The following is a 12295-nucleotide window of genomic DNA, read 5'->3' as shown; positions in this document are numbered from 1 at the left end:
AACTGTTGCTAAAAGGAAACTCAAGTTAAACATATAACCGGAAGTTCAACAAATTGTTGACCATGGAAATACATTTGAAAACAAACATTATTCAAGTTTCACTGGAACTTTCTCCGAGTAAATTGAAAAAAAAAGAGAAAGAAAATCAATTAAATTGGAGTGCTCGGATGACATTGGTCATGCCAGGCATATGTCTGTATAATAAACTTTACGAGTATGTGACGCGCTTTATACTCGCATATCCCCATCGCAGCACCAAAAAAAAAAAGAGACAGAGGCCGCTGCCGCTGCCGCGCGAGGGACAGAGAAAGAGAGAGTAATACACACAGAGAAAGAGACATCAATATTTCATGGCTCGCTGGAACAGAGCAGCAAGCAGCAGCAAAGCGACATTATCGGGAAAACGTGGCAAAAGATAGTCGCAAAAAAAAAACGAAAGAGGAGGAAAGGCCGAAGGGAAAAATGAGCAAAAAGACAGAGGACAAAAAAAGGGAAAAGGACACAATGTTCGACATTTGGACAGGCGGCGGCGGAGGCGACACCGACGACTGGCGCCGCTTGCCATTCATTCATTGTGCGGCCAAGAGGACGGGGATCCCAAGAGCAAAAGTGCGATTCATCCATTGATAAAGTCCGACGAGTAGCAGCACCAGAAACAGTATCACAGCCGGAGCCAGAGCCAAAGCCAGAGACAGTGGAAGGACCCTGAACGTTGAATTATTGGCAAGCATTTGGTCAGGATTTTCATTTCGCTTTTCATTTTATGGCCAAGGAATGCGTCGGTCGGTCGTTTCTCGACTGTCGTGCCTCGGTGTGTGATTATGAATTATTGATTGGCCGATAGTCGGCTCTGAGACTCGACTAGACGGAATACATATTCCCCAACTAATAAGGGGCCATTGATTGGCGGCTAAAAGTGACCTGCAATTACAGCTACCAGCACAGACCAAGCCACAGATACAGAGGTACCACCAGTAAAACAGTGGCCTTTCCAAGCCACATGCAACTTTAACTAGGGCCCAATCCACACCCACACCCACTCCCACTCCCACTGCCACTGTCACTGAAAGAGAGACAGAGAGAGAGTGAGTGAGTGAGGAAGGCTGGGGCCTGGGGGCCAATCAGCTTCATAAACTGAATGTCCATATTTCATTCATTCATGTCGAATAAATTTTTTTTGCCATGGCCATTCATATTTTATGAGTGCGAAAGGAGCAGCGGGGCCATAATACTAACGAAAATACGAGTACGACTACGTCTGTCTGTCCGTCTGTGAATCTCTCTGACTGCCTTTTTGCGAGTCCATCCGGAATTCTCTTTCCAGCAAGAGCTGGTAAATTGATTCGGCGTGGGGCTCAAAGAACGCACCATCCGAAGCACTCATCGTGTTTGTCCGCTTCCTCAAGTGTTACTCAATTGCCAGGCTCATTCAACAATGTTGCAACAAGCCGCAGAGCTACATCCTAGTTCCTAGTCGTACTTGTGGCAATGTTCAAGAAAACTTTGCTTAACTTTCTCCCCCCCCCGTAATGGTGGCAAAAGAGAGGACATGTGGCAGGCGGCACTGGTGGGGCGCAAACAAACAAAGACCCAATGTGTTTGTTTGCCCGAGTGTTGTCTCGAGCGAAAGCCGGCTCAAAAACTTTCACTGCGAGAGCTGTCGGGGCGACAGGGACAGTGACCTCATACACATATGACAATAATTCGACGCACACACACACACACACACAAGAGATAAAGGGAAACCGCTCCGCCCCAGCCCCTCCCCACCCCCCCGGGAAAAGGGCAAACGTCAACAATTGAGAGTGAGTGCGAGGCAGGAAAGAGGAAAGAGCTGCAGAGGATGGGAGATGGCAGATGGCAGATGGGAGATGGGAGACAGGGATCTCATATCTCGCTCTCTGCCTGACCCCTCTGACCCCGTGCCGGGGGCCTCGACAATTGCATGGACATGGACCATTGTGCGAGCAGTTGTGCCCCTCCCCCCCCGTTCCGTTCCACCTTCCTCGCTCTGGACGTGCTGCTACACTTCCGTTTGCAGTTAAGTGCGACATATTTGCCTGGCTAATTTCGCACACACATACGAGCAGTGCCGCAGGACTCACGGTTCATAGTCCTGGACACACATACAGAAACTGGAACTCGAAATTTCCCAGTGACATCATTTGCTAGTCATCGTTTTCCTCTGGCACTCCACCTACTCCCACTTCTGCCAGCAATCCTTTACGCCCCGTTTCGCAAGGACAAATTGTGCTTATGGTTTTTGCGGCTTTGTTTCTGGCTTTGCCATACAACAGCTTAGGCCCTCGACGAGGAGTCCGGTCAGTCCTTCGATGGGGAGGGTGTCCTCCGCTCTGTTTTTATGCTTGTCTATAAAAATTGCGTAGGGGGCGGGACTCACTTAAACTTCAGTCATTTGGCTCTGCGGCAAAAAGAACTCTCTTCGGCCAGCCGTTGCCACGTTCCAGATCTCCCACCCACTGTCTCCCTCTCTGATAGCATATTTAACCTTTGATGGTACTCACACACACACACACACACACGCTAAGTACGAGGCATGTATTCCCTTACCAGAATGCGATTACAATCTAGGCCCTAATGGGTTTGTTTGCACGTGTGCCACACAGGCACACGGCCATAGTCCCAGACCGCACTGATTGCCCCATAATAAAGTACGAGCAGAGCCCCGGGCAGGGCTCTTCGAGTGGTGCTATTTGTCTTGGATTGGGGCAGGCTTATGCTAACGGGAATATGGCAATACCCAAATCAATTCGCACATTAATCAGCTGCCAGAAAGATTAATTAACTGGAGGGGCACACACAAGAGAGTGGAGTGCCAGCCCGCTCCGCTCCGCTCTGCTCCGATCCATCCGATCCGATCCATTGTGGAGTGGCCTGAATGAATGTCAAACATAATGACACACTCATCCGAGTGTACGCAGTGCGGTGCGACAGTTAACACGGGGCAACGGATGCCCATGCCACTTTTCCTGCCTACCCCTCTGGGGAACGGAGAGGCACTTCTCTCTCCCTCTCCCTCTCCCTGCCCCTCCCTCTCTCTCTCGCGCTCTGTTCCTTCGCCTGGCTGCCTAATGAAGCATAAATGGTAATTGACAGCTCAAAGCAAAGCTCAGGAGCTGCAGGTGACCTGAAATGCTCGACAGTTCGACAGGCTCCGAAGGAAAGTTCATTAGAAATTCGCATCCAAGCGTGCCTGCCACACACACACACACACACATGCACACACAGGACGCCAGGATGTGTATGAATAGATGGCTCATATCATTCCACGCCAGTTGGCAAACACAAAAAAACACCAAAAGTGGAAGAGTCTCTTGTCTGACTACAAAAAGCGGTGTGGGGTTTGGGGCTTGGGGCTTGGGGCTTGGGGCTTGGGGTTGTGTGTGGCACGGCACGACTGTTGCTCGCTGAGGGTGTCATACATTTGGTTTGTCACCTGTACACACGTGCCTCCACCTCCTGTGCGGGAGGGGGTCAGGCAGCAGGGCAGCACCAACATTATCGGCAGTCGTTAGGGTCCTCGGCACGAATGGCTTCCACTTTAGTACATTTAGTACAGTTGCTCTCACAGGAGCTAAAACTCTCTCAGTGCCCGCTCTTTCGCACATTTCCCCTGCGTGAAAAGCTTTCCCACGCGGCGGGAAAGCTTCGTTCCTGAAGTTCCTGCCGGGACAGGACCCAATGTGTGGCACAGTGCGCAAGGTCAGTGCAAGCTGAAGGAAAAAGCAGTGGCGGAAAAAGCTGAAAGCTGGAGGGGAAACCACGAGGACACGAACTGCATCTGGGGTTTCCCTGCGAGAGTGGATGCTGGCTGTTGGCGGCTGGCTGCCGACTGCCGAGGAGCTGCAGCCGAGGAAAGCTCTTTGATCGTTTCGGATTCGCACGTAGAGTAATGGGCATCGACACCCGCCTGATAAGAAAGTTCCTGGTTGGTCCGTCCTCTCCTGCGTGAGGAGAGCTTTGGCCAGAGCAGGCCTCCTGCTGGCTGCGATGTATATAAAAGGATGCTCGCTGGCGGCGCACTTTCAGTTGGATTCTGAGCGAGGCCCAGGCGGCAGCACCTCTTCGAAAAGCAGCAGCAACAGCAGCAGCAGCAAAACCAGGACCCGAGAACCAAAGCAGCAGAAGCAGAAGCAGAGGCGGATCGGAAAGGCAGAAGGGAAATGGACCCAGCAGCAGTAGAGAGTGGAAAGAAAGTGCTAGGGAAACTAGCTCCTCGCAGTGGTGTGTGAATTTATGTATCTGTGTTAGTGCCAGTGCCAGTACTAGTATCAGTACCAGTGCCAGTGAGTGTCCTGTGTGCTGTGTGTACATATAGTTGTGGTTGCTCCAAAGGAAAAGCATCGCCGGGATGGCGTTGATGATGATGATAATGGCCGCGACTACCAGACTCATTTAGTGTATTCAAATGGAAGACTGACCCCAGAGGAAGCAGTAGGAGCAGCAGGAGCCGTAGGAGGAGGAGCAGGAGGGAAGAGGCAACAAATCGCACTGATTGACGCACAGCAGTCCGAACCAGCCGCCGCACTGGCGTCGTTTTGCGAACGTGGACTGATGCCCGACTCGATGATGGACATGGAGCATCGGGGGGACCATCATCAGCAGCAGCGCCACCAGCAGCCGCCGCGTATGACGATGACGGCCAGCACTAGCACCTTTGCCCCGCCGGCACCGCCAGGCGCCGCAGCTCCACCGCCCACAGACCAGAGGGATCGGGACCAGCACATCCAGCAGCACAACCACCATCAGGCCTCGTCCCCATCCACGGGCCCGATGATGCAACACCCATCGCAGCCGCAGCAGCAGTCCAATATTCAGCAGCAGCAGCCCCAGATCCGTGAGCGGGAGAACCACCAACAGCAGCAGGCACCACCGCAGCAGCAGCAGCAGCAACAACAACAACAACAACAACAACAGCAGCAACAGCAGCAGCAGCAGCAGCAACAGCAGCAACAGCAGCAACTGCAGGTGCAACAGCAGCAGTTGCAACTGCCCGTCGGACACCATGCTCTGATGCAGCAATCGCAGCAGCAGCAGGCCATCCACCGGGCCGAGGCGCGACGAGGTGAGCATCTGGGAGCACAGTTCGCATAGGAACTTGGTGTTGTACATAGCCTGAAAACCGTTAGAGAGCTGAACTGAACTGAACTGAACGTTGGCTGAACTTGTTGCACGGTCCCCCGCGGGGCCGTCGCGTCACCGCCGATCCAGGCCACATTTTCATTATACAAAAAAAAATATATATATTTTTTATGGCCAAATATTTCATTAGAGCCGCCTCCAATCTGTGCTTTGCATCGCTCTGCAGGCTCATCGCTTGTGAATGTTACATCTATTTTACATCCTTTTATTTCAACCCAAAATGATCAAAACTGATTTCCAGCTCTTTTGTTTGACAAAATTCGGAAAATGAGAATGCGAATGAAAGAATGAGAATGCCAATGAGAATGCGAGTGATTGTGTGTGTATCTGGCATTTGGCTGCCCATCAGGTCACATCGGTATACATATGTATATATCTGCAGCTTTCTTTCAGGCAGGTCGGGTATACGGGTATATATATACGCTGACGTTGGTAATCTCTTCATTAGTCCTGCTCAAAGGAGGCTCCATGCTGCCCCACAAATAATCTCCCAGCTTAAAAAAGCGTTAGGTTCTCTTCCTTTTGCCGTTTTTCCCTTTCGCAGATCGCATTTCGCATGCAAAATTCAATCAAAACTTACTTAAACATATATAAGAAGTACTCGTACAGCAGCAGGAACATAAGCAGGAGCAGTCCTACAACCAGATCCAGGACCAGGACCAGGACCAGGACCAGGACGCACAGAGCCATGCCATCCCCCCAGCAACAGCAGCAGTTTGACCCATTTTCCGAGCAAAGCTTTTGCCAGGGGCTGGTGCTGACGTATGCGTTGATATTGTACGGGAAGGGGATGGAAAAGGGGTCGAGGAGAAAGGGAGAGACGGGGAGAGATGGACAGAGAGAGAGAGAGAGAGCTGTGGTAGGGGGAGTGGGTGTGCGAGTAGGAGTGGGGGAGTAGAGGTAGAGAACTGTCCAACAGCCGTTGGCAGGTCATTAAAAAATTATGACCACACATTGTTCCCCCAGATTCCAGCTTCCAGCCTCCATCCTCCACTGATGTTGATGTTGTATATATTTAGCACTCTTTCTGTTCTGTCCGAGGAACAACATTCTCATTAAATAAAGGAAATCAGCCTCAGGAAAATGGCAAGCAAATACTGCACGTAACAACTGCTGGGGGGAAAACAACTCCCGTCAATTATTAATGGTTGATTCAATCCCCAGGAATCAGGTCAGAGCCGGGCCCAGGCATCAGGCATCAGGTGAAATAATTAATTCCACTTCCATAGCCATTCCATTCACCTAATTGCAGCAGCAGCAGGAAGAATCCTAGCTATCTTCAGCCTCACTGAGTGGCTGGCTTCCTTCTCCTCCTCCATCACCATCTTGAGCTCCATCTCTCTTTTAATAGAAGCAATTTAGCTATAAATCTATTAGGTCCCCGTGGTCGACATGGCGCCTGAAGGCTCCTGCGGCACACAAATCCAGAATGGCAGCTCCTCCTCCGCAGGCACATCGTTCCATCGCAATTATTTCGAAATCAATTTCAATATAAAAGTTCTGCTGTGGCTAAGAGGGTGTTTGCCAGCTTGTTGGCTTAGCCAGGTTCTGGCTCAAAGTTTTTCCTTTTACCAGTGTCGCTTTTCATGTTTTGTGTCTGTGTGTGTGTGTGTGTGTTCGTGTGTGTATGCATGTGTATGTGTGTGTGTGTGTGGGGGGGAGAGCTCGTTAAAAACACTTTGCTGACGTCGTCGTAGTCGTCGTGGCTGGGTGTTGGCATTGTGGCAACTTTTCAATGAACTGTAATTGAAACTGAAATGCAAACTGTGCCGCTAATTGCCAGCAGCTGGCAGCGTTGCAGCACAAACCAGAAGACAGAAGACAGACACAGAGACCAGAAACAGCAGCAGCAACAGCAGCAGCATTCAGAATTCAGTATTGAGAGGCATGCCCCACCACCACTGCAGTGGCAGTAGTGGCAGCAGTGACAGCGAGTAAATACCATTTAAATGTGTGGCATGAATAATTTATGATTTGCCTTCGGTTGTAGTTTGAGTTTTTGAGTTGCGTTCTTTGTGCATGCCCCATCCAAACCCCACCGCTGCATGTACCGTACCGCTGGCATGTCTGTAACCTATGGCTATGTAGATCGCAGGATCACAGAACACTCTCGACACTGAAGGGGAGCGACACCAAGAACCACCAAGAACCACCAACCAATCAACCAATCAATCAAGCAACCAAGAACCAGCTCCCAGCGACAGCAATCCCACTCGAATTGGAGCTCGGAGCTGAGGAGCTGCGATCCAGCCAACCAACTCCCGATTAATTACTCTTGTTATTCGATTTATCGTATTCTTGCAGATACACAAGCAAAACATTCCCACGGATTTCTCTATTGTAAGTCGCACAATTTGGACAGAACAAGAACCAAGTCCCCAAGCAAAAACCCAAAAAGAAACGATCAGAAAAACAACAGAAAAAAGATTCCCACATTCCCAAACACGAATCAACAACCAACAACCAACCACACATACATACAATACACACACAGCAATTGTTCCAACTTCTATAACTACTACTATTCTATCTATAACTAAACTATCTATGACTACTATTTGATAGAATATGTATTTCATTTTATTATATACTATTTATAATAATACTCCGTATACTCCTTGTTTGTTTGTGCTTCAATGTTTTCAATGTTTTTTCCCTCTATCGCGGGGTATCCTCCTGGTCTTAAGGGGCGCCCACCTAAGTATGCTATAGATATTTTTCCAAGCGCCTCGAGCGTACAACATTTTTGACTTTTACGAGGAGGCGAGTGCCCCTCTGGGGGCGCGTCTCAAGTATCAATAAGCAGAATGGGCGACTTGTTGCCACATCACATCTCACATCTGGACACAAACTACTATTTTGTTCGGCCTCAACTTTAAGTCAGCCGAAAATCGAATCGTTTTCCCCCCCTCCCCACTCTCTATTTTTTCCGACATTCAGTCTGCGATTTTTGTATGCGCCCCGCGGACGCTTGTCTCTTTTTTAAAAACATTTTTGTTGTGCCCCACAGCCCAAACGCTCGGCGCATTATTCATGCAAACAGCAACAGCAACAGCAAACAAAGAAAAACGAAACGAAACGAAAAACGAAAAACGAAAAAAAAAAAAAAAAAACGAATGAAAAATTGTGAACGAATTTGTAACTTAAGCCTTAATTTGCAGCCATTTGCTTTGAGCACTTGATTCCATCTTGCCGCCCCATCTGTGTGTATCCCGTATATAAGTGTAATTTCTTTCGTTTTCTTGCCACGTTCTCTCGCAGCGGACGAGGAAATCAGCGACAAGGCCTCAACATGCGGCAAACTTCTCATCTTTCTATCCGTGGCATTAGTGATACTGACTCTGCCCTTCAGTCTCTTCGTCTGTTTCAAGGTAAGTACCAGGTCCCAGGTCCCAGGTCCCAGGTCCCAGTACCCAGGCCACAGGTCCCCCCCCCCCCCCAAATGGCATGCCAATCCCGATTCAGATTTAGATCTGTAAATTTCTATATTTAGTTCTTGCTCACTCTGCGACCTTCTCCAAATACTCTGACATTTTCCATTCCCATTTGCATTTGTGTATTTCTCACTTACGTGCCACACACACACACACACACACACGCACACACACATACATTTGGCATTTTGCATTTTGCATTTTTCAGGTGGTGCAGGAGTACGAGCGAGCGGTTATCTTCCGTTTGGGCCGTCTCATGCAAGGTGGTGCCAAAGGCCCAGGTGAGTACACCACGTTGCAGGTGGCAAAAGGCAAAAGGCAAGGGGCAAGAGGGCAAGGGGGCAAGTGGGCGGCAGGAAGGCAGTCAGGTGAGTGGGTAAGGGGGTAACCGGGTAACGATGCTATGCAAATTTTTAGTGCCGACGAATTTGTGTTAATTGCTGCACTTGCTCCAAATTAGCGCGACTCTGGGGTGACTCTTGCCGTGACAGCTCTGCTCTGTTGCAGATGCTGCTCCCATTCCGTGTGGGTGGACGGCAGGAAGAGATTATGCAAAGTTTCCCGTTACACCAGTGCCCACTCCCTCACCCCCCGACTAATAACTTTTCCTCCATCATCACACGCCCCCTGCCGTGTCCCCCGTAACGAGCGTATAATGCATCTTGGCCACAATTGCAGGTATCTTCTTCATCCTGCCCTGCATCGACTCGTACGCCCGTGTGGATCTGCGTACCCGCACCTACGATGTGCCCCCACAGGAGGTAAGTCCTGGCCTGCCGGTTTGGCAGATGCAGCAGCAACCATTTAGCAGCCACCGCTGCTCTCTTTGATGTTGATGTTGTTGTCGTTGTTCTTGTGTTGTCCAAGCAATAACGATGCAAATTTTATTTATTTTAAATGCCCCCGCCACCCCTAAAAACACGCCCCGAACACACATAACCACACACACACACACACACACACACACACACATGACAAGCTAAAACGATGCCAAGTAAAGCAGAAACCAATTAAACTTTTAGCTTTAGCCACAAGTTATTCCAGCAAACACTTTTGTTAACAGCAACATTTTTCGTTTTGGCTTTTCCTGCAAAGAAAAAGACTCTCGACACCCACACACACACACACCAGACACACAGATACAGGACACACAGGACACAGACAGGACTTGCAGACAAAGACCTGAATATGTTGGAGGGATCCACACGACGGAACATGGTCGGAATCCGAATTGTTGTGTGGATTCTGCTGACAGCACAACACAGCACACACACACACACACAGAGATAGATCCACACACATATACACGCAAACAGTACACGCAACTGGAGCGTGAATTACGCATACGCAACGTTGTTTTCTGTGTCTGTGACTGTGTCTTTCTTTCCGTCTTTCTTTGACTTTTTTTCTCCCTTTTATTTTTGACGTTCTCCTTTCCCTCTCTTTCTGGTTGTTGTACTCATTGTTGTTGTTGTTGTTGTTGTTGTTGTCGTCGCATGTCACGGCGTTTACTTTTTTTGGGTTTTCATCCATTTTGGCATTTCTTTTCCTTTTTTCGTTTTCTCCCTTCTGACTAACTGTGTAACTGTTCTGCCTGCTGCAGTCTCTCTCTCTCTCTCTCTCTCTCCCTGTGTGTATGTGTCTTCCTGTCTATGTATACGTATCTCTCTCTACATCTATATCTATGTCTATCTTTATCTGTATCTATTAATGTATCTATCCCCAGCCAAAAAGAAACTATTCTATCCACACAAAAAAAAACCCCAAACAACAGCCCCATCAACAACAGAAGCAAATGCGTTTCCCCACAACATCTATATCTATAGCTATATCTATATCTTATTCCCCGCTCATCTTTCGTATACTTTATTTAACTTTTTTTTTTGCTATCCACTTTTTTTGCTTAGAATTGGGTTCATTTTTGTGGTCGGGGGTGTGTCCGTCCGGGCAAGCGGTTCTAATGGACCACTGCATTGGGGGCACACCAGAACACCACAGCACCAGCTCACACACTCACTCACACACACACAACTCAAGCAATTGCTCTCTCTCTCTCTCTCTCTCTCTCTCTCTCGACTCTCGTTGTTGTTGTTCTTGTTGTTGTTGTTGGTAGTCTTTGCTGTATCCTTGTATATCCTATATAGCATATATATATATACATATATATTTTAAATACTTTTGTATGGTACCCCTTACTTGTTGTCGTATTGAAGTTGTACAATGTTGCAGATTTTTATTATTATTGCCATGGTAACGGTGCACTCAACCACATGACCACCACCAAACCACCACCCACCACCCACCACCCACCACCTACCACCTACCAACACACCAGCACCACTTACACCCCACAGATACACTACCCATACAACCACATCCTCACACAAAAGCCCCATCAAGATACGCGGCTCGCTCCATTTATTTTTGGGAATTTTTGCGGCCAGCGAAAGGCTCCCTTTAGCTTCACTTATTTGATCTTTTATCGCAGACCACTGAACCATCCCGCCACCCAAAAACCACGCCCCCCCCCTACACAGCCAGCCCATCCATTTTTCATTTTTCTACCTGTACATATTTCATTGTTGTATAAAGTGGAAGACCGAACCCAATATGAAATATTAACAAAAGAGAAGCAGTATTCAGCGAAATGGCAACTGAATTTAAGATACGAGTAAATGCCGCGATGCTGCGATGCTGCGATGTACGTTATAGTGGTAACTACTGGTTGGATTTCAACATCTCTTGCTGACGTCACGCGGAGCAAACTCCCTCACACACACGCACACAGTCACACACACAAACACAAAAGTCAAATATTACATTGCAGTTTCGCCTTCATTTTTTATTCCCTTATTTCTTTAGTTTTTTTTTTTTTATTTTTCCGTTCTTTATGCATATTTGCGATTCCGGACAGGATTCTCTTGTCTGCTTGTTCCTCGGTTTTGCAATTTGAGTTTCAGTTTCAGTTTCTGTTCGCATGAAGGCCACTGCGGCAATGCCCTCGATGGTATACTTACGCATCCACCCACAACCCCCCAAAAAAAACTGGAAAATCCATCAACACACACACACACACACACACACACACTCAAACCACTCAAACCACTCGAAACACTCATACAACCCGTAAAACACTCAACCAAAATCCTCCTTTAAAGTGTCATTTCATAACGATTTTATTTGTCCATTCGATGATTTTTCTTTGGAATCCTCATTTGAATCGTATGGTAATCCGTAAATGTATTTAGTTTTTGATGTCTTTTGAACCATTACCTTCAAGTTATTACAATTTGCATAGCTCTGTTAAAGCTCTGATTGTTTTTTGCAATTAGAAATGAAAAAACCCAACAACCAACAAAAAATATGGCTAAATCAATGTCTAACCAAAATCCAAAAAGCAAAAAACCAAAAAATCAAATCGCCGGAATGCATAGCAACTGAAAATTCTCTAAATCTCTCTCTCTCTCTCTCTGTCACTCTCTGTGTTCAGCGGAGCAGCACACATATACATACATATGCAAAATGCAAAACGAATTGGCGGGGCGGGGGCGGAATTCGAAAAACTCTAAAGAAGGCATTGGCTCTATCTCTCTCCAACACAGAAAACTACACACACACTCTTTCTCTCTCTCTCTCTCTCTCTCTCTCTCTCGCTCTATCCATCTATCTATCTTTCTATGTATCTGTCAAACTGTCTG

The 12295-nt window shown here is 47.9% G+C and overlaps 1 protein-coding gene across 8 annotated transcripts in view; it reads left to right on the top strand.

The window, feature by feature from the left end:
• The window catches only part of LOC108153442 (band 7 protein AGAP004871), a 36664-nt gene that overhangs the window by 14534 nt on the left and 9835 nt on the right, over nucleotides 1–12295 (top strand). For 3 of the 8 annotated variants that reach the window (XM_033387145.1, XM_033387143.1, XM_033387147.1), the window contains exons 3-6: nucleotides 7468–7503; nucleotides 8425–8534; nucleotides 8806–8878; nucleotides 9276–9358. In XM_033387145.1, coding sequence (XP_033243036.1) covers nucleotides 7468–7503; nucleotides 8425–8534; nucleotides 8806–8878; nucleotides 9276–9358 — 302 coding nt within the window. Of the gene's footprint in view, nucleotides 1–4007; nucleotides 4888–4938; nucleotides 5087–7467; nucleotides 7504–8424; nucleotides 8535–8805; nucleotides 8879–9275; nucleotides 9359–12295 lie in introns of those variants that run through there. The other 5 variants (XM_033387149.1, XM_033387146.1, XM_033387144.1 and 2 more) reach the window with 3 other exon arrangements.

Source organism: Drosophila miranda, chromosome XR (assembly GCF_003369915.1).
Source record: "Drosophila miranda strain MSH22 chromosome XR, D.miranda_PacBio2.1, whole genome shotgun sequence".
NCBI lineage: Eukaryota > Metazoa > Arthropoda > Insecta > Diptera > Drosophilidae > Drosophila > Drosophila miranda.
This window is presented reverse-complemented; position numbering and strand designations above follow the sequence as displayed.